General features: G+C 40.2%; 1 protein-coding gene across 8 annotated transcripts in view; it reads left to right on the top strand.

Moving 5' to 3' along the window:
* Positions 1-22,234, top strand: part of NPNT (nephronectin) — a 116,035-nt gene that overhangs the window by 61,605 nt on the left and 32,196 nt on the right. For 4 of the 8 annotated variants that reach the window (XM_083178746.1, XM_083178762.1, XM_083178720.1 and 1 more), the window contains 3 exons: positions 6,762-6,854; positions 10,776-10,868; positions 14,071-14,190. In XM_083178746.1, the coding sequence (XP_083034872.1) occupies positions 6,762-6,854; positions 10,776-10,868; positions 14,071-14,190 (306 nt within the window). The remainder of the gene's footprint in view (positions 1-6,761; positions 6,855-10,775; positions 10,869-14,070; positions 14,191-22,234) is intronic. The other 4 variants (XM_083178737.1, XM_083178754.1, XM_083178772.1 and 1 more) reach the window with 2 other exon arrangements.

Below are 22,234 nucleotides of genomic sequence, written 5' to 3'. Positions count from 1 at the left end.
TGTATATATATATATATATATATATATATATATATATATATATATATATATACTTTATATATACTCCCAAGAGAGAGACTGTAGAAAGATAGGTGGACACAGACTGACAGATACCTAAGGGGGGTACTCAATCCCAGCCGCTATTTACACGGGGAAAACATCGGTCGTCGCCTAGTCAATGCTGCTGTTACCAACAGCATTGAAGGCAGATTCCGAAAAAACAGAACTGACTTTAAAACAAGTAGGATCTGTTTTATAAGAAAAGGCCTCGGATTTCGAATTCATGTTTTGTTTTGTTTTCGACAATCCACGGCCGTTTTTGCCAATTTTCAGACTTTCTGACACTCGACAGTCGGTACATTGAATACCAGCTGTCAAGTTCCTGTTGGAAGAAATGAAAAATGTCACAAATTACAAATCTCCAGACGTCACGACAGTTGGAATTCGGGATCGAACTCCCTAGTGAGAGAAAAAAAAAAGGTCAACAGATAGAATACACAATATCCAAACAACCTTGTACTGTAGGATCCAAGCTGCTGAGTGTGACCTCTGGAGTCTGTAATCCCCATGTGTCAGGTCTTTCCCCATGCTGCCCGCTTCTGTCTCTGAGCTGCAGCCATGCCTCAGTCAGCTCAGCTTTCGATTTGTTCTCAAAGCAGAGCACAAATGGAGGGGACAGCACCTAAAGGCGCCTGGTGGTACTGCAGTAGTACTGTCACTGACATGAGTTTTTTAGTGTACACCCGGTCCGTTCTCTGGACTATGGAGAAGGGGAGAGTGTCTCTGCCGGCCAGCACTGATCAGGGGGGTTTGTGTGATACTCTGAAACACCCCTGCGTGGGCTACTGACTCCTGTCCCACTGGTATGCTACTCCTGTGCAAAATTAGAAAGCAGCCAATTGGCCAGTTACATGCCTCAATTCTTCCAGTGTTTTGCAGCTGCATTTGTGAGCTGGACACAGTTTATAAAGAAACTAGAAGAAGGCTTCCCTTATTTAATAGACATTGTTTTACAAACCGTAAAGAAAGACATAGTAAAACCAGAGTACCAAAGCAAATTGTATTTACTACAAATTCACTCAATTATCAAATAGGTGCATTCAAGCAAGTCATCAAATATATGTAAAGCCAAGTAAATAATTTCAGTGAGTATGTAAACTTAAATGAAAGGTTAAGGTAGAATGTTAGATAGTCTCCAAGCTTGGGGCAAATTTGACATTACAAATACATAAAGAAATTTAATCAAGGGTTGTCTGGGATTCAATCCATGTGATAATTTGGTGTTTAGACTTGTGTCCTGCTAATGTCTGTGTTGATGCTTGCTATCCAGAAGAAATTTGCCTGTAATTTACATGCAACAAGCTGGGATTCTACTTTACGAACACCTAATACAGTACATCCACTGACCAGAAGGTCTAGCCTCCGTAATAGTGTCTGTCTACAGTGGAACCTATGGGTCTCTGGCCTTAAACTTTCTGACTGAAGCTGTGTCTCAAGACATACTCACATTTCTGAGCACTGTGAAAAAATGTGTACACGGTCTACAGCTTATATATATATATATATATATATATATATATATATATATATATATATGCCAGTACCCTTTGTATCTATAGTGAATAAGAACACAGTGGATGAGAAATGTGGATGTATTTTAGTCTCCACTGTTCCAAAAAGAGATAAGTACATTTAACCAATTTGCCATTTGATTTACTTATTTTTAGATGAGACCACTAACTAAGGGCCTAATTCAGTAACGGTCTCAAAAACAAAATCTTTCTCTAATAGGCACAACCATGTGCATTGCAGGCAGTGTCTAGATAGACAGTCGATAGGTCCATACTAATAGGTCAACATGCAATACGTTGACGGTTAAAAGCTTGGCATGGTCATTTGGTTGACATGAAAAGGTAGGCACATAAAAAGGTTGACATGAGGTTTTCCACAATTTTTTAATGTTAATGTCGACACCTGTCAACTTGGACCCCCCAATTAGTGTAACGCATATCCTTGCATAGCTTCACTCACCATGCTTCAGGCATGAGAACTTTACCATTCTCAATTGTAGTTCACGTGGATGTTAAAGTATGAAAAAAGTCCAAAAAGTGAAAACATTGTGGACTTTTTCATGTCAACCTTTTGCCCATGTCGAACTATTGCATTTCAGCCTTTGTCATGTCGATCTTTTGACCCTGCCAACCTTTTAACCCTGTTGACCTATTGCATGTTGACCTTTGGGTGTCGGCCTATTGACTGTCTAGATCTATTACCGGAACCAGCCTGGAACACATTTATATTTTTGAGAGTGAGTCATAATTGTTATAAATGAGTGCAAACATAACATTTCTTAATGTTGGGAAGAACCAGTGCTAATACATTGTAAGCATTTTTAAAATTTGATGTTTCCTGTGTCTTTTTTCCTGACTAGGAAAAATTTGACAAATATCTCATACTGTATGCAAATCTTATTGGTAATAAAAAAAAAAAGAAATATATTTACATCAGTAATATAATAGTCTTCATTTGGGTGTGGTATAGCCCGCGCCCGCGAGGGGCGGCAGTGCGCGTCCTCTGACCTTTTCATATCCCTACTATCCACATCGGCGTGGAGTTGAGAATATAAAGTGTGGCAAGCGCAGCAAACCACCGAGCCCGAAGCGTGGCAAGCGGACGCGGATACCTGTGAAGTTATACGCGTCCCCTCGCGGGGCTCGCTGCGCTCGCCACACTTTATATTCTCAACTCCACGCCGACGTGGATAGTAGGGGTATGAAAAGGTCGGAGGACGCGCACCGCCGCCGCTCGCCACGCTTCGGGTTCGAGTCAATCGTGGGGTGGCGTTCAGGGGGTTAAATTGGGGGTCTGGGGAATACTTTACATTGAATCCAATGTAAAATAGGGTCCCAGGGACCCTATTCACATTTGATTCAATGTAAAAATCGGGTTGATCGCGTCGGTCGCATCGCATGCGATTTGGTCGCATGCGATGCGACCGACGCAATTTTTCCTACACGATCACCCCGATGCAAATCGGTGTGGCCGTGCTAGGAAACAAGTACCCATAGTTATTATAATTTATTTTGGCATAAAACGTCAAACAATGAATTGTTGGATTCTGACAATCATCAGTGCCCTGGATTGTTTTAATCTGTGCATCATTCACACACACACACACACACACACTCCTTTTCTTGTTAATGTCACAATTGTGTTCCTTTCAAACTAGCATTATGCATTAAAGAAAAATGTGTCCTCTTACATTTCTGTAGTAAAAGAAAAGACGTCAGAGACTGCATGTACTGTAGTATCAAATGTAGCAGACGTCACGTCGGTAGATTTGGCACGCTATCTTTTTCTAAAATTTGGCACTAGTTTCACTAGACATTGTGACAACTGATCTCATTATCAACTGAAAGCTGTGTACTGATCAGGGGCGGACTGGAAATTAAAATTGGACCCATATAGATTTGTAGAATTAGCCTTACTTTACATGAGCCTCAACAGAGATGTAATGTATCAGTAAGCTCACTCAAAGCAAATGCTTTGAAAGCTAGTAGATGAAGTTTCACTTGCTGCCATCAGATGGCATTGTTCGGAGTCACACGGACACTAGACATATAGATGATAACAATGGGCCAGGGCAGCAGCCCACAAGTTTCACCAACATTTGAGAGTGGGCTGTCCAGTGTTATGGGGAAAATTAAAGGAAATAAAATTAACATTAGGGGAACATTATATTATACTCCTTATAGAACTAGGGAAATTATATACTGTACCTCTTTTGAAAAATATTTTAATCGCTTATTACACCCACCATAAGCCAATCACTATTCACTCAAACCTACATGTCAGCCAAGCAGGCTGCATCTTTTTCATGACGACCACGAAATGGGGGCCACAATTAAAGAAACAAGGCCTTCCCAAGGTCACCCGAACAGTGTGTTCGCCGGGCGTGCGCACCCAACACTGCAAGCGTGGAACGGTGGTGGGTAGTCGCGGCCATGGGAACACCAAGCATTTCATGGGTGTTCCCATTAAAATGCTGGGCATTCCCATGGTAATCAGCCCGCGACGTGGGTGCCGGGGGCGAGCAGCTGACATCACCAGATGTCAGCTGACTACCCAGTTTCTGTCAAGTGTGCACGCATATCTAAGTGACCTGAGAGTCACTTAGATATGCGTGCACCTTCCACATCATTCGATGGTCGGTGACCATCAAATGATGTGGGTGTCGCACCATAGGCTGCAAATGGATGTTTTACAAAAACATCTATTCGCAGCCGTGCAGGCAAGCCGATGTGCGCGGGGGGGGGGGGGGTGGTGGCATCTGGGGGATTAGCAAGGCCTGCAAATGTAAGCAGCCTTGAGAGTCAACAGAATAATGTCCTAAGTGTGTTATAAGAGGGAGGCTCTTATTTATTGCATAGTGTAGTGTACACACTTACCGCTTCGATATTGAATGTGTCTGTCAGGACACACAGCTAGGCAGGTATATGATTTTGCCTGTCCCAGCTGTGACCTAAGCCACTGCAGCAAGTGTGTGGGTGGTTGGCGGACTGCCCTTACAAACATTGCGCTGATAGATCTGCACAAAAGCGTAATATGTCTATGTACTACGTCATTTACAGACATATCGGGTGCTGACGGGCTTGGCCTGTATTGATCATTCCCTCAAAAGTCTAATATATTGCTTAGTGCTAGTCATTCAGGTGCAATTTCACCTGAGGCCATCTGCATGAAGAACTTTTGATGCTTTGCGTGCATAAGGAGGACATGTTCTGTGAGTGCGCAAGTGAGTCCAGCAACAAAGAATGGGGCAGGGATGGGCAGTGACCAGCTCCATTTGGAAAATTGGAGGCGTATCACCACCATTTAGTGGGTGAGAAGAGGCCTGGGCTCTCCATCGTACTCAGCTCAAATCATTAGATTTGAAGGAGCTGCTAATGATGGGCAATGTTTTCAGTAACAGAAAGATACATTTTATTTAATAATAATATAGACAAACACGTGTGCATGTGTGTAAAAAACAACTATTTTTTTTCTCAGTGTGATTGCTGCTTTTACTCAACACTATATTCTAATATATATATATATATAGTACTTTATTAGCATGTTTTTCAAACATGATCACAGCTGGATCACACACTATAAGATTATCTGTGCAATCTTTCTGGTTGAAACAAAAATCTAGTAATGTACAGATGTAGCGGCCCTCAGCCTTGCTGAATGCTTGCCAGATCCCCGTGCTGGCGGAGGGTGGTAATCTGCGGGTCAGAGGACGGCTCACTTGCTTGCATGTCCCTACCAGTACGGCAGTAGGGACAGAAGGCTCCCTGCCTGTCTCCGCTTCAGGGAGATGGGCTGCAGGGCTTCCGGGAGAATGGGGCACTCAAGCCCCATTCTGTCAGGCTTTGGCGGCTCCTGGTGATAGAGTGAGAGCGGCTCCATCTGTATGAGAGCAAATGACAATGCTCCTGAAAATCGTAAAACAGACATAAATGGACACTTTGGTAAATCCATTTAGTGTAACCAATTTATCTGAACAACCATTTTGCGGCTTTTGATAGAAATTGGTTGATTGTCATTTTCTCACAGACATTACCAAATTTTTCACTAAAACCAGAAAGATTGGACTCACCGTGTGTATCAAACTTTAGACATACTGTAAGTCCTACTGATGACCACCAGGGCCGGCGCCACCACTAGGCAGCTCTAGGCATTTGCCTAGGGCGCCGGCACCTGGAGGGCGGCAGTTCGACCCTCACCCCCAGCAAACTGTGTAAAAAAAATTGCTGCCCCGGCGTCCCTGCAGTGCTGGGGCGGTCAGGGGTGTCCGTGTCGTAGGGAGTACCTGCGGCGCCGTCATGTGTATAAAGCTGGCTGCAGCCGGCGGGGTCCCTGTAGTGAATATCAAATAACTAGCGGTATGCGCGCGGTGGCGCGGGAAGCGCTAGTTATTTGCTATTCACTACAGGGACCCCGCCGGCCGCAGCCAGCTTTATACACATGACGGCGCCGCAGGTACCCCTACGGCACGGACACCCCTGACCGCCCCAGCACTGCAGGGATGCCGGAGCAGCAATTTTTTTACACAGGTACCACCCCCCCTCCCTCCCCCCGGCACCGGGGCGCCCCCACCCCGACTCGCCTGGGGCGCTCCGGTGCCTTGCACCGGCCCTGATGACCACACAATGTAAAAACCTAAGCATTGAAGCATTGTTAATGACATGTTTTAATAGCCTGATGTAAAAAAAAGTGTAAATCAAAATACTTTTATTCAATGGTAAGAAATTACATGTATAAATAAAAAACTGGAAAACACACACATGGAAGCAATATAATTCCTATAGATAAATGTACCTTTACTGCAGACAGGTGTGAGTGCTAACCATAGTTAAAGAAAGAGAGGGGCAATTTTACAATTAATTTTGCAAATGTATATGATATCATTACAAGATATCAATTCCCTGTGCTTAGCATCCATATGTCTACTTCCAATCCTTATACTGTATGGTCAAAGTTTGTAAGACGTGCCCCTACTTGTACAGCACTTTCTGTAATCACCTGCCGGGAAACTGTATGGGAGAATAAGCACCGTATAGACAATCATTAGCAATTGGGTGCTATGTGTACACTGATCCAGGGTTTGAGCTATAATTTCTGATTTGTGTCAATATTGCCATAACAATGTTAATTACTGACTTCATTATTTTATAAGTATAATAAATGTAAGTAAACTGTATTTCCTGCCCCTGTAGCCATCTGCCAGCCAGCATGTAAACATGGAGATTGTGTTGGACCCAACAAGTGCAAATGTCACCCGGGATATACTGGAAAAACCTGCAATCAAGGTACAGTATTTTGTCTGACTTACTGTTTATATTCTCCACCCACTTTGATGCTATCATAAGTCTGTCTCTGTATTACCTGATTTATTTTTCAATGAGCCTCAGCAAAATAAGCCGATGCTGATCCACTATTGATTCCATTGGTATTATGAGAAAACCTAAGCTAATGACTCTGCAGGCATTGCAAACTCGTGGAATTTTACTACACTATTTATCGTCTTCAAACACGGAATGTAACTTGATGTCTCATTCTCGTTAATGTACAAATGCTGTGCATTTCCACCATAGTAATACCAACGGTGCAGGTATTATTGGCACTATAAGAACTGCGTTTAAACAGATGCAATTGCTGTTACCATAGAGAAGGTCACACTTCATTATAGAGTTCAGGTCATTTTGAGTCATGTAATTATCTGGTTCTTGTGGCCAATATCAGAGATTTTTGAGTATGGGCAACATAGGGACATACAGTACAATACAAAGTTGGACAGTTTAATTGAATAATCAGTTAGCTGGTTGACCAATATCTGTAGCATTTTTAGCTACATACATACAGTATAATGGTATCCGGAAGATATAGAAGATTGATGACAGATCAGCACCATATGGCTGACATGCATTAGTATCTTCTGATAGTGGTCACATAACAGGAAAGATGCTACATTTGATACAAAATAACAACAACAAAAAATGAACTTTCATATCTTTTGTAACTATTGATATTTTGTACCTGTCTACCTAATGCATGTCAACAATATGGTCTTGATCTAATGATTGTCTATCTATGCATTTTTTTTACCATGCCAGACAGCATATGTAAGCTTCATTAGCTTTTCTAATTCAACTGTCAGCATTGCAGAAACTATCCCATTGAGCATAAATGTTGTTATAGTTGTATTTCTGAATAAAACATAAAAGAGAAAATGTGAACAAATAATTGGTTTCAGTGTAAAATTGTCTTAAACTTCACTTCTGTGATTTTTTTTTTTTTGCAGTGACTAAGCAAAGGGTTAAACTCTAAGGGACTATAAAAGTAGGAAATAATCAGTCATCAACAGGTGGAAGAGAAAAGGAAACATTTAGACAAATAAGAGCACCAATTATATTAATGTGGATACCTTCCAGACATCCTGGGCAATGTAGTACTGTGCTCGGTGTTGTTTCCTGTTGATGGATGTTAAATGTCATAATAGCAAAATGTACCACTAGAATTTACCTGATAGACCTAAATTATTTTTCAAAGCTGTTAGATCAAAACATTTGCTAACCTGATGTCTAAAGCAGGGTATACAAAATGTTAAAAATTCCCTGTTTGTATTCACTTGTGGTGTTGGTTCCCCCTCCATGTCACATCCTCGCAGGCCATCTCACGTAGGTAATGCTCAGTGAGGGTATGTGGGCAATACAGGCAATGGCAGCTATTAATCTCGGTGTATAAATAGAAGGGGGGGGGGGGGGGGTTTGATCCATTCACAGACATGCATACATCTCCAGTATGTATACAGATGAATAAAGGCATTATTTTCAATGTACGCAATGTGACCGTTATCTTCAGCTAAATTGAATTGTGTTCAACATTGCATCAGGCCATAACCCTCCTTTACTAAGATTGCAATTGGGTGGACGATTTGCCATTACCCTTAGCAACCAATCATGTATTTGCTGTCCTTGTATAACTTTAAATAGATGGGTAACAGTGAATGGCGAATTGGTTACTAGGTCCTTAAATTTCAGAAAAGCAAACTTTGGTAAGTTTGAGGAGTCCTAAAAGTATATAAACTGGAAGGATATATTTTGAGGTATGGATACTACTGAAAGGTGGCAAACTTTAAAAAAAAAATACTGCAGGTAGGCACTGATAAATTTATTCCTAGGGTAAATAAAAGAAGTCAAATTTGAAATAGCTAAAAAAAGGGAGGGCATTCAATATGTTTAAACAAGATGGGACAACCAAATCATTTGCCGCATATAAGGAATGTAATAAGAAATGTAAAAATACAATGAAGATGGCTAAATTAGAGACTGAACGTAACATAGCCGCAGATAGCAAATCCAATCCCAAAAAAATCTGCAGTTATATAAACAGGAAACGGTTAAGGAAGGAAAATATTGACCAACTAAAAAATAAGCAGGGTACCCTGGTAATAGAGGGAAATGAGAAAGCAGAATTAGTCAATTGAATTTACAAGGGAAGAATATTTAGAAGATCTCTCATAGATTAAATGCTCGGCTCTTGATTGCTCCCAAACTGTATATTTGAGTGAGGAATTAGTCAAAAATAGATTACAGAACCTAAATAGTAACAAATCTCCTGGCCCGGACAAAATACACCCTAGGATACTAAAATAATTGAGTTCTTTCATAGCACTGCCATTATATCTGATATTCGGGGAATCAATAAACTCTGGGATGGTACCAAGGGACTGGCTAACGTAGTACCAATATGGAAGAAAGTTAGCAAAACTAATCCTGAAAATTATAGACCGGTCAGCCTTACATCCATTGTGGGGAAAATATTAGAAGGAATAATAAGAGATAGTATCCAAAATTTCTTAGAACAGAAGAAAGTGAGGATCAGCATGGGTATGCCAAAAATAGATCATGTCAGACTAATTTAATTAGCTTCTATGAGGAAGTCAGTAGGGGGCTGGACTTATGGAAATCTGTTAATGTAATACTGCTTGATTTCGCCAAAGCTTTTGACACGTGCCTCATAAAAGGTTATTAATAAACTAGGTAATTTAGGATTAGGAGATAAAATTTGTAATTGGATTAAAAACTGGTTGCACAATCGGGGACAGAGAGTGGTGGTAAATGGCATACATTCCAGCTGGGGTAAGGTCCAAAGTGGAGTCCCGCAAGGTTCAATATTGGGAGCCACCTTGTGTAATATATTAATGATTTTGAAAGTGACATAATGAGTAAAATTGCCGTTTTTAAGGACGACAAGAAATTGAGTAAGGAATATAACTCGGGAGAGGATGAGGAAACACTACAAAGTGACTTAAATAAGCTGGAAAGGTGGAAAATGCAGTTTAATGTAGAAAACTGTAAAGTAATTCACTATGGGAACAAAAATGAACAAGCTACTTATAGGCTAAATGGAGTTATTATAGGGAATTATGCTGTAGGGAAGGACTTGGGGTCATCATAGATTAAAAATTGGGTACCAGTGCTTACTGCTCAAGTGCAGCAGCAAAAGCAAACCAGACACTGGCATGCATTAAAAGGGGTATGGATTCAAGGTATGCCAATGTGATAGTGCCTCTTTACAAGGAATTGGTGAGATCACACTTGGAATATTCTGGGCACAGCACCTTAAAAAGGACATAAATGAATTGGAACAGGTACACAGAAGGGCGACTAAGCTAGTAAAAGGTCTTGAATCACTAGAATGCAAAGATAGGTTAACCAGGCTGAGTATGTTTTCACTGGAGAAACAGAGGTTGAGAGGTGATATGATTAGTATGTTCAAATACTGGATTGGGAGTCATATGGAACTGGGAGATGATTTGTTCACTAACAGGCCTATACTTAGGAGGACACGCGGGCATGTACTGAGGCTCGAAGAAAATAAATTTCGTACTGCATTAAGAAGAGGATTCTTCACCATTAGAGCAGTAAAATTCTGGAACTCATTGCCGGTGGGGGTGGTTACAGCAACTACTGTTAATGAATTTAAATCAAAACTGGATGCATTTATGGCCACTAAGGGAATTCTATAAATATGATGACTTACTCAAGTGAGTAGGTACAAGTTAGATAGGTTGAACTCTATGGACTAACGTCTTTTTTTAGCATTTGTTACTATGGTTTCTGCAATGTTAGTAAATGCGCCCTGTTGTACAGTGTTGGTTCTCTCTCATACAATACACAATCTATAGAGAGTAAATTGATGACAATATCTTTTCCCTCCATATGAAGATGAGAGCCTGTTGACCATACAGCCTGACTGGTATTATGAAGTGCCTCTTTATCATCCTGTGGATGTTCCAGCAACAGAGTATCCTCCAGGGGGTGAGAATATCTACTGTCTCCTACGCCAGTGCTCTCCTTGTCAGCGCATGGCTGTAGAAGAATGAGCGGAACCTTTCTGCAGCAGGCTTCCCCTTGTTGGGATGACTTCATGGCTGTGACATGGAAACAGGCTTAAGGCATGCAATTCAGACATGTTTTGGCATGAACCTTACTTTTATGAGAATGATGCCTTTTCTATATTCCTTATTTCTAAGCACTAGCTCTGCCTCACATCTTCTCTATAAGGGGACAACTTCTTATAAATATAGTGACAAGCTACATTATTTTTGTGTAGGCTACATTAGATACAGCATTCGTTATTTTTGTATTATCTCCCTGGTATTTAAACTATATTCCATACAATACAGCCTGAATGATTCAAGAGCCAAATTCTCAATTTAAAGAGCCATGTAAAGGTCTTAGTTCATGTCACACTTCTACAAAACACACTTCTTATAAACTATGCTGTTTGGATATGTAGGAGGCTGGTACAGATAGATCTGAAAATTATAAAAAGTGTTTAATTATTATTATCATTAATATTATTATTATTGTTGTCATTTCTCTGATCTACTTGCAGGTTGCTTCCCTACATGTTTGCAATATAGGCCTGTTTGGTTACACCATTTGACCCTTGGTCTCGTTTATGTTTGAGGAGTGCTCCAACAGACATCTGCTCTTGGGAGGCAGTTATGGATTAACGGATGGACCAGGTTTAGGTAAACAATACCATGGTCAGTAGTGGTCAACGGCATCTAGTTAGACGTCTATACATGGTTGTCTGAGTTTACATAGACAGTGATGCTAGATCGACGGGAACCTGGTCAACAGTAGCAAGGTTGACATGGGTTTATCATCTTTATTTGGTGCTGAATGACAGAGCGGTGCCTATGAACACTGTGCACAGTGTCCCCTTGCATGGCTTGCTTACTCTATGTCCACTTGTATAGAGTAGGAACAAAGTGGACCAGCACCAAAGAAAGACAAGAATCCTTGTTACTGTGAAACAAGTTTGCGCCAATGCTTTCCTCCCATCAATCTATCGTCACTGTCTATGTAAATGCGGTCAACCAAGTTTAGACGTCTAATTAGATGCTGTCGCCCACTAGTGGTCGACCATGGCATAGTTGTCCTTAACTCGGTCGATCCGTTGTCCGGATACCTTGGGAGACATGATGTCACCAAATTTACGTGCGAGGTTAAACCTGTACTTCCATATTATATAGCACAGTGTGTAGCCATTGTCCCTTCATAGCCTCTTTTTAGCTGCACATCTCTGTGGGCAGTGTACTTTATGTTTGCGCCTCTGCTTTTCACCTTTCTTCACTGAAAGCACCATTTCCAGACTTCTTGCCGAGCAGCTGACTTTGTAAAAGTAACTCCTCTAAGTGCTGTTTTCTATGCATTTCCAACAAGCAGCATAATAATCTGTGCAAATGTGGAATGTACAGTATGTTGACAATACCTGATTTCCTAATAGCATTAGTCCTGGGTGGATCTTCATGTCATTGAGGTAGACAGTTTGTTATATGTTAAGGTTTCTGATGTCTGGCTTATAAATAAATGCTACAGGAAAGCATCCAGCCTCTGTGCGTGCAGCACCACTGCTCTATGGGAAGCTCCAGGCTGCATACTTCATTCATTCCACTTCCTGTTACATGCTATGCTGATTATCAGAGCAATTACTAGGATTCTGTATGCATTATTATATGTCATTCATTCTAAAATCCATTATAATACAGTAGCTTGGCAGAATGTATGACTGGGTAATTATATTGGGTAATGTTATCTAATTATATTTTTTGACATTTTATTGTGTTGGTGGTTTCAGTCACAATCCATTTAGTAAACAAAATACCGGTAAGTGACGTTTTATAGCAGAACAGAATTCTGTGCTCAATAAATGTACACCAATATGATCATCTGTCTCTGGAATAGTCCCATAAACTTTCTTGGTGAACACTTTGGATGGGACAGGGGTGACTTGCAGTGGATCGCTCCAATTGATCAGTTCGGGCATCTTTTCACAAACTATTTAAAAAACCATTCATTCAGTCATCGCTATATAAGTCTGTAGTATGTAAAATCCAAGCAACAACAGTGCTCCCAGAGAAGGCATTACCAAATGGAATGATTTGCACAGGGTGTACTACTGTACATTACATATAAATAAATACATATATGTAAATTTTGACCATTTCTAAATTGTGTTTATGGTATTTACTATACAAATGTGCTGGTTAAGGTGACTATAATGTTAATAAATGTAACATGTAATAATGAAAAGTTATCACATACTCTGTGTCACTATTTATACTGTCAGATAGGATAGTTTTACATGTGTATTTGGTCATTCATGATTTTAAGGTAACATTTTAATTCCAGGCCTTCATCTATAAATCATTTAAGATGTCATTTTTATTATTATTATTATTATTATTATTATTATTATTATTAAGAGGGCCTAGAAGGCTTATGATCACATTTTATCACGTGTTCTGTACATATGACCTGTTCTGGTCTGGTGTGTCCCAAAAGGAACTTTCATGTGAAAGTAAGAGGGATCACTGAGAGAGTTTAGTTGGGTTCCCTGTGTAATCTAGAACCCAGTACAGAATCACAAAAGGGTTTAACTAAAGGTCAGTTTTGGTAAATTTTTGGTCGATGTTTATAGATTTAAAAATTGATCTTAATCAATATTGGCCTTCCAGGGCTAAAACACTAATTTACTGCCAGATTAATTTTTATATTAATTTTTGTAATGTTAGTAAATATGTGTTCTAGCCCTCCAATATCAATCAACCGATTCAATTAACCGATTAACATCAAACAAAATCGACCTTTAGTAACTATACCCCAAAGTGCAGTCATTAAACATAAATGTCTTACGGATTTCTAAATTTCACTTCATGAGTACCCAATACCTTCAAATATTGTTTTACACAATGTATAACAGAACTGTGTCCATGTACAGTGAACAGCTGCCTACTTATGTTTTTGCCATAAAAAAAGACTTGATCTTGATCAATCCTAATTATTTATATTGTGCTGACCAAATATTTTTACACAGTCTATTTTGTTCAAGACTATGATATACAGTAACTGAAGTTGCTTAACTGTTGAAAATCCACAAAACTGTCAATGAATCATTTACGAAAGAAACGATGTTCATCCATCTAATTTTCATCTCAATGTACTGTAGATCTGAATGAATGTGGACTGAAGCCCCGACCATGCAAGTACCGCTGCATGAATACTTATGGCAGTTACAAGTGCTATTGTCTGAATGGATACATGCTGATGGCCGATGGATCATGTTCAAGTATGTCAGTGCCATCCAACATTACTCACACACTGTTATTCCCTCATAACTGCCTGGCGATCTATTGAAATGTATGACTGCTGTACTCTTTGTTCTCTGTTTCTGTATAGTGCAGGTTGTTTTGTCTGTTGCTCACATGCAGTTACCATAGCTATAGTGCTGGCACACATAAAGAAAGTGTTTTTCAAAATTCAGGATTATAAATAAGAAGATTTTGTATTGATATAAGTAGAACACACTGTACCCCAACCTAAGCACATTTATATATAGTCTGCATTCTACTACAGTAATTTGTAGCTTCTATGACGAACATCCACAGAAATGTTTTCCATGGGATTCAGTTTAGTTGCTTTCCTTCCAGTATAATTCTATACCAGTGATGGCTAACCTTGACACTCCAGCTGTTGTCGAACTACACACCCCAGCATGCCCTGCAACAGTTTTACTATTTGGCCATGCTAAAACTGATCCAGGGCATGCTGGGATGTGTAGTTCAACAACAGCTGGAGTGTCAGGTACTCTTTACCTAGCACGGCGCCCACGATTTTGATCGTGGGCATCGCAGGTAAAAAATCGCGGGCATCGTGGCCATTGAATGCACTAAAAATCGGGTGCGACATGACCGACGCGATGCCCGCGATTTCCCATAGGGATCAATGTTAAATTTCTCAATTGACCCGATTTTACTGTTCAATGCCTCAATGGATTAGAGAAGAAGGTAACTGTGACTTAAATGATGAGCGCTAGAATATAAAAATGGTAGTACTCCCCTGGTTTTGATGTTCTCCCACGGGACTCCTCAACAGATTTATTGGGAGTAGTATATGTGGAGAGAAAATTTATGTAGATTCCTCGTATAATACTGATATTTCAATCTGATATTTCAATCTGTATACATAGTTTCAAAGCAATCATATATACATGCTGGAATGACAACATACACGGGGAGTTCTCCCCTTCTCAAATTACTCACAAGTGTCGGAGTAAATCAGGCGTATCATAAAATTCTTGTTGCGTCCAAATAAATGAGGGATTCTGCAGTCACAACTAAGATAAAAGTAGTTTGACTTTATTATAATGTTAAAATAACAAGTGTAGAACAAATGGGGTACTCATCTTATGGGTTCGCAGGGGTCAGCTGAAGGGTGGTATCGCTAGGAAGTAACGGGGCCCCGTTTCCTGGAGTGGTCAGCAGTCCTGTGTCCCCAAAGTGGTGAGATCCCCTAATGCAGGTCAGTCAGCACCAACGCGTTTCGATCGGCATCAGATCTTTATCAAGGTGTTGCTGACTGACTGAGCTGCAGGGTTTAAATACCCTGTAAATGATTATTGATAGTGATCTCCTGTGTAGAGTCCGGGCGGTGTGTATATATCAGTACTTCTTCATAGTTTTTTATGTCCCTTATTGTCCCATCCATGTTCCTGGGCGGTATAGTATCTGATGTAGTTCCGGCCGGCGGCCATCTTATTTCCGGCGGACATGACGTTCGTGCGGCGTCTGGTTAGTTTCTCCTCCTCGTTTGTCCTGTTTACGGCGTCCTTGTTGTCATGGTGCTCGTTGCCATCTTCCGATTGGTTTGTATGTCCGTTTTCTGTAGTTGATCTTTTGCGTTTCCATCTTGTGGTTGGCAGCGCTGTACGTCAGTTTGTTCTCCGGCGGACATCTTTCGATTGGCTGTTTCCCCGGCGGACATCTTTTGGTTGGCTGTGTCTGTCACTCGTCCTTTTTAATATACCAGGCTGCATCTTGGTATTTATCTAGGTATAACAAAGATTGTGTTTGGGAGGTATCCATATCTTTCACAATAGACATTTTCATTTGAAAGAGGCATTTATTCTCGTAAAGTGAACTAGTGCTAATGTGGAGAGAACTAAAGTGACATGGTGCTTATCAATAATCCAGACGATGTAAGAGAAGTGAAAGGGTGGTTCAATGGTTGATACAAAAATTACTACAAGTTAATGGAAGTATATAAAATATAAAAAAGCCTAAAAAATACGAATTAATTGGAAGGATAAAATATAAATATAAAAATATATAAATATATATTTTAAAGGAACCATTTTAGTTCAAAGTCTCTATTTAGACCAATGGGTTCTAAGGTCCTACAATTATATATGCACTGCATTTCTTTTTGTGCAAGACGTTTCGCCAGATTTTTATCTCTCTCGGTGGTTTGTATTTGTTTAATCCCCCAAAAACCAGAGATGTTGTGGATTGAGCAGTTATGTTCTTTTTTGAAATGTGCCGCTAAAGGGTGTGCTTCTAAACCTTTTTTTTATATTTCTGAGGTGTTCTGAGATACGAGTTTTAAGGGGGCGAGAGGTTCGCCCGATGTACCACTTGTTGCACGTGCATTTGATGGCGTAGATAACGCTTGCAGTGTTGCATGTGATGAAATCCGTTATTTTCATTTCTTGTTCGTTAATAGTTACGGATTCTATTTTTGATGTAGATGGTGCTGTTGTGTTCTTGCACCCCATGCAGAGACCGCATCTGTAAAAGCCCTTTGATCTGTTGTAACTATGCCTTGTTTGATCGCCCATGTGTAGGCTTCTAACTAGCTTATCCTTTATATTGGCTGCTTTTCTATAAATATGTTTTGGCTTTTTTGGCAGTAAGGGTCCAATTACCGGATCCTTTTGGATAATGGACCAATGCTTTTTAAAAGATTTTTCTATTTCGTAGTGCTGGGCATTGAAATCTGTGATGAATGCCCACTGATAATCGGAATTGGTTTCCTTATTTGTTCCATTTGGTTGTAATAGTTCTTGTCTTCCTACTTCTTGCGCTGCTCTTATTCCTTTCTCTATGTCTTCTTCTTTATATCCGCAGTTTTGGAATGATATTTTCATTTCCTTAGCCTGTGAGTCATAAATATCTGTTTCTGTGCAATTTCTTTTTAAACGTTTGAACTGGCCATTGGGGATGTTTGAAAGCCAGTTCACATGATGGCAGCTATCGGCATAAATGTATGTGCTAGAGTCCGTCGGTTTCTGAAAAGTTTTAGTACAGATGTTTCCATTCTTTATGTATATTGTCAGATCCAAATAATTAATACTGATTTTGTCAATCATAAAGGTAAGTTTGATATTGTATATATTATTATTGAGGTAGTTGCAGAATGACTGTAAGGTTTCCTCGTCTCCTTTCCAAATAAATAAAATATCGTCAATATAGCGCGACCAGGACACCAGGTTTGCCTTATATGGGTTCTGTTCCCAGATGACTTCGTTTTCCCAATGACCCATAAATAAATTCGCATAACTGGGGGCAAACCTGGTGCCCATGGCCGTGCCTGTGCTTTGGAGATAAAAACAGCCTTTAAAAATGAAGTAGTTATGTTGTAAATGAATAAAATCGCTTCCAGGATGAATTCTTGTAGCTGAGGTTCCAATTCCGATTTTTCAAGGGCAGTTTTCGCAGCTCTAATACCTTGGTCGTGGTTAATGATGGTATACAAGGAACTTACGTCCGCACTAACCAGATAATAATCATCTTTCCATTCAATGTGATCTAAAATATTTAAAATGTCTCGAGTATCTTTTAAGTGTGACTTATTTTTAAAAACAAGTGGTTGGAGATAAAAATCAATCATTTCTGAAAGATTAGCTGTTATAGAGTCTATACCCGAGACAATGGGGCGTCCCGGGGGGTTTATAGGGTCCTTATGAATTTTGGGTAAAACGTATATAGCAGGTATCTGGGGATTTTCTATACAAATAAATTTTCTTTCCTTGGTATTTAGTACATTTTCATATCTATTTACTAGGGTTTCTAAGTTTGCTTTATATATTATGGTTGGATCTTTCTTTAATTTTCTATATGTAGTTTCATCATTTATTTGTCTATATACTTCTTCCTCATAAGTTTTGGTATCCAAGATTACAACTCCCCCCCCTTGTCCGCGGGTTTAATGACTATTTGATCATTTTTCTGTAAGTCGTTCAGTGCCCTTCTTTCCTTATAATTCAGATTGCAGTTAACTTTTTTCGTCTTTGCTTTCTTCATATCATCCATTACTTGTACTGCGAATGTATCTATAAAACTCCCTTTGAGGTGTGCGGGATAAAAGGTGGACTTCGGCCTAAACATGGAAGTGGTTCCTTCCTCTGTCTCGTCTGCAGTCTCCTTTGTAAGAAAGAATTTCTTAATGGTGAGTTTCCTCACGTATTTCTGTATGTCAACGAATAGCTCGAATTCGTTGATTTTCGCAGTTGGTGCGTATTTCATACCTTTTTCAAGTACTTTACGCTCTTCTTCTTTTAGGATGTAGGAACTCAGATTAAATAATTTAACTTTCCCCTCAATTTTTTCCTCTGATGTTTTATCTGCATCTGTTTTTTCCGGGCTTATGATTTTTATTCTCTTTTTATTTTTATTTTTATTTTTATTTTGGCCACCTCTCTTTCCTCTTTTTGTGTATTTTATCTTGGACGGTTGTTGTACCGTTTCTTCTCTAAAAAATTACGTGAGTTGTGGGTATGTTCATTATTCAAGGGTCCATATCGATTGTGTGTCGGTAACGGACTTCTTTCTGGTCTGTATCTTGAATATGTCTCGTATCTTTCATAATTCTCTTTATGATTCCTATCCGATTCATAGTGTCGTCTTCCACGTCTCCACTCTGGTGATTCTCTTCGTTCTGGTCTAGCATATTCATCTCTCCAGTTTGTTCTTCTTTGTCTGTGATCACCATATTCTCTCCTCTGTGGATATGGGTCTGTCCTGTTGTTGTAGAACTGTTTTCTCCTTTGATATCCTTTCGTTCTAATTGGGGTTCTATTGTGCTCCCTCTCTGTTTCTGTCCTTAGTGTGGTTATATTCTTATGTTGTTGGTCTTCTGTATTCCTTTCTCCTTTTGGTTTGGTATCCCTGAGGAATTTCCTTATCTTCCTTTCCTTTAATTGAGTTTCAGCTTTTTGGAGACGTGATTGTATTTCCTCCTCTAGTTCTATATATTCAGGCATATTATTAAACGGAGTAATAAGTTTTTTACTCGCTTCGATTTTAATGCCTAGGTCTTTTAATTCTGTCATTCTCTCTCTGATAATGAGGGTCATCAGTGAGAGTGAACATTCTTTGAGAATTTTTTCCCAATCTGCCTGGAATTGATCTGAGGAGGAGGTGAATGAGGCTTTTTTCTCTATGGTAAGTCCTTTAGGGACAATTCTATTGCTGATGTATTTTTCTAATATGGCCACTTCCCACCATATTCGGCTTTCTTTAAGTAGGTCTTTTTCTAGAGACTTCATGATGTTATCTAGGTTGTCATCTAGAACATCAATGTTCTCTTCTACTAAACTGAGTAGTGATCCAGCTTTGGTTAGTCTATTTTCCCTTAGGGAAAACATAGTTTTAGCAGCAATCCGCTCCTTTTCTTTAGTGTTGGAAGGCAGTACAGAAAAAGAAGGGTGAGAAGGTGCAGATTGCGCTTAAAGCAGCTCTTGGTTAAAGTGACAGTGGAAGGGTAACACAACACCCTTTACATAGGATTAGAGAAGAAGGTAACTGTGACTTAAATGATGAGCGCTAGAATATAAAAATGGTAGTACTCCCCTGGTTTTGATGTTCTCCCACGGGACTCCTCAACAGATTTATTGGGAGTAGTATATGTGGAGAGAAAATTTATGTAGATTCCTCGTTAGAAGCCTACACATGGGCGATCAAACAAGGCATAGTTACAACAGATCAAAGGGCTTTTACAGATGCGGTCTCTGCATGGGGTGCAAGAACACAACAGCACCATCTACATCAAAAATAGAATCCGTAACTATTAACGAACAAGAAATGAAAATAACGGATTTCATCACATGCAACACTGCAAGCGTTATCTACGCCATCAAATGCACGTGCAACAAGTGGTACATCGGGCGAACCTCTCGCCCCCTTAAAACTCGTATCTCAGAACACCTCAGAAATATAAAAAAAGGTTTAGAAGCACACCCTTTAGCGGCACATTTCAAAAAAGAACATAACTGCTCAATCCACAACATCTCTGGTTTTTGGGGGATTAAACAAATACAAACCACCGAGAGAGATAAAAATCTGGCGAAACGTCTTGCACAAAAAGAAATGCAGTGCATATATAATTGTAGGACCTTAGAACCCATTGGTCTAAATAGAGACTTTGAACTAAAATGGTTCCTTTAAAATATATATTTATATATTTTTATATTTATATTTTATCCTTCCAATTAATTCGGATTTTTTAGGCTTTTTTATATTTTATATACTTCCATTAACTTGTAGTAATTTTTGTATCAACCATTGAACCACCCTTTCACTTCTCTTACATCGTCTGGATTATTGATAAGCACCATGTCACTTTAGTTCTCTCCACATTAGCACTAGTTCACTTTACGAGAATAAATGCCTCTTTCAAATGAAAATGTCTATTGTGAAAGATATGGATACCTCCCAAACACAATCTTTGTTATACCTAGATAAATACCAAGATGCAGCCTGGTATATTAAAAAGGACGAGTGACAGACACAGCCAACCAAAAGATGTCCGCCGGGGAAACAGCCAATCGAAAGATGTCCGCCGGAGAACAAACTGACGTACAGCGCTGCCAACCACAAGATGGATACGCAAAAGATCAACTACAGAAAACGGACATACAAACCAATCGGAAGATGGCAACGAGCACCATGACAACAAGGACGCCGTAAACAGGACAAACGAGGAGGAGAAACTAACCAGACGCCGCACGAACGTCATGTCCGCCGGAAATAAGATGGCCGCCGGCCAGAACTACATCAGATACTATACCGCCCAGGAACATGGATGGGACAATAAGGGACATAAAAAACTATGAAGAAGTACTGATATATACACACCGCCCGGACTCTACACAGGAGATCACTATCAATAATCATTTACAGGGTATTTAAACCCTGCAGCTCAGTCAGTCAGCAACACCTTGATAAAGATCTGATGCCGATCGAAACGCGTTGGTGCTGACTGACCTGCATTAGGGGATCTCACCACTTTGGGGACACAGGACTGCTGACCACTCCAGGAAACGGGGCCCCGTTACTTCCTAGCGATACCACCCTTCAGCTGACCCCTGCGAACCCATAAGATGAGTACCCCATTTGTTCTACACTTGTTATTTTAACATTATAATAAAGTCAAACTACTTTTATCTTAGTTGTGACTGCAGAATCCCTCATTTATTTGGACGCAACAAGATTTTTATGATACGCCTGATTTACTCTGACACTTGTGAGTAATTTGAGAAGGGGAGAACTCCCCGTGTATGTTGTCATTCCAGCATGTATATATGATTGCTTTGAAACTATGTATACAGATTGAAATATCAGATTGAAATATCAGTATTATACGAGGAATCTACATAAATTTTCTCTCCACATATACTACTCCCAATAAATCTGTTGAGGAGTCCCGTGGGAGAACATCAAAACCAGGGGAGTACTACCATTTTTATATTCTAGCGCTCATCATTTAAGTCACAGTTACCTTCTTCTCTAATCCTATGTAAAGGGTGTTGTGTTACCCTTCCACTGTCACTTTAACCAAGAGCTGCTTTAAGCGCAATCTGCACCTTCTCACCCTTCTTTTTCTGCAATGCCTCAATGGACCCGATTTTTCCATAGGAAACAATGTTAAATGGCCCACAGAGGCCAAATAGTCACCCTGAAGTGTGAAATGGCCCCCACAATTGTTAACGCCACCCCACGATCAACGTCAACCCGAAGCGTGGCGAGCGCAGCGAGCCCGCGAGGGGCGGCGGTACGCGTCCTACGACCTTTTCATGACCACCACTATCCACGTCGGCGTGGAGAATAGAATAGTGTGGCGAGCCACCGAGCCCGAAGCGTGGCGAGGGGACGCGGATACCTTCACAGGTAAACGCGTCCCTTCGCGGGCTTCACAGGTATCCGCGTCCCCTCGCGGGGCTCGCTGCGCTCGCCACGCTTCGGGCTCGGTGGCTCGCTGCGCTCGCCACACTATTCTATTCTCAACTCCACGCTGACGTGGATAGTGGGGGTATGAAAAGGTCGTAGGACGCGTAC

The sequence above is a fragment of the Crinia signifera genome, chromosome 1 (genome assembly GCF_055691185.1).
Source record: "Crinia signifera chromosome 1, ASM5569118v1, whole genome shotgun sequence".
NCBI lineage: Eukaryota > Metazoa > Chordata > Amphibia > Anura > Myobatrachidae > Crinia > Crinia signifera.
The sequence above is the reverse complement of the archived record's forward strand: the minus strand, read 5'-3'. Positions and strand labels throughout refer to the sequence as shown.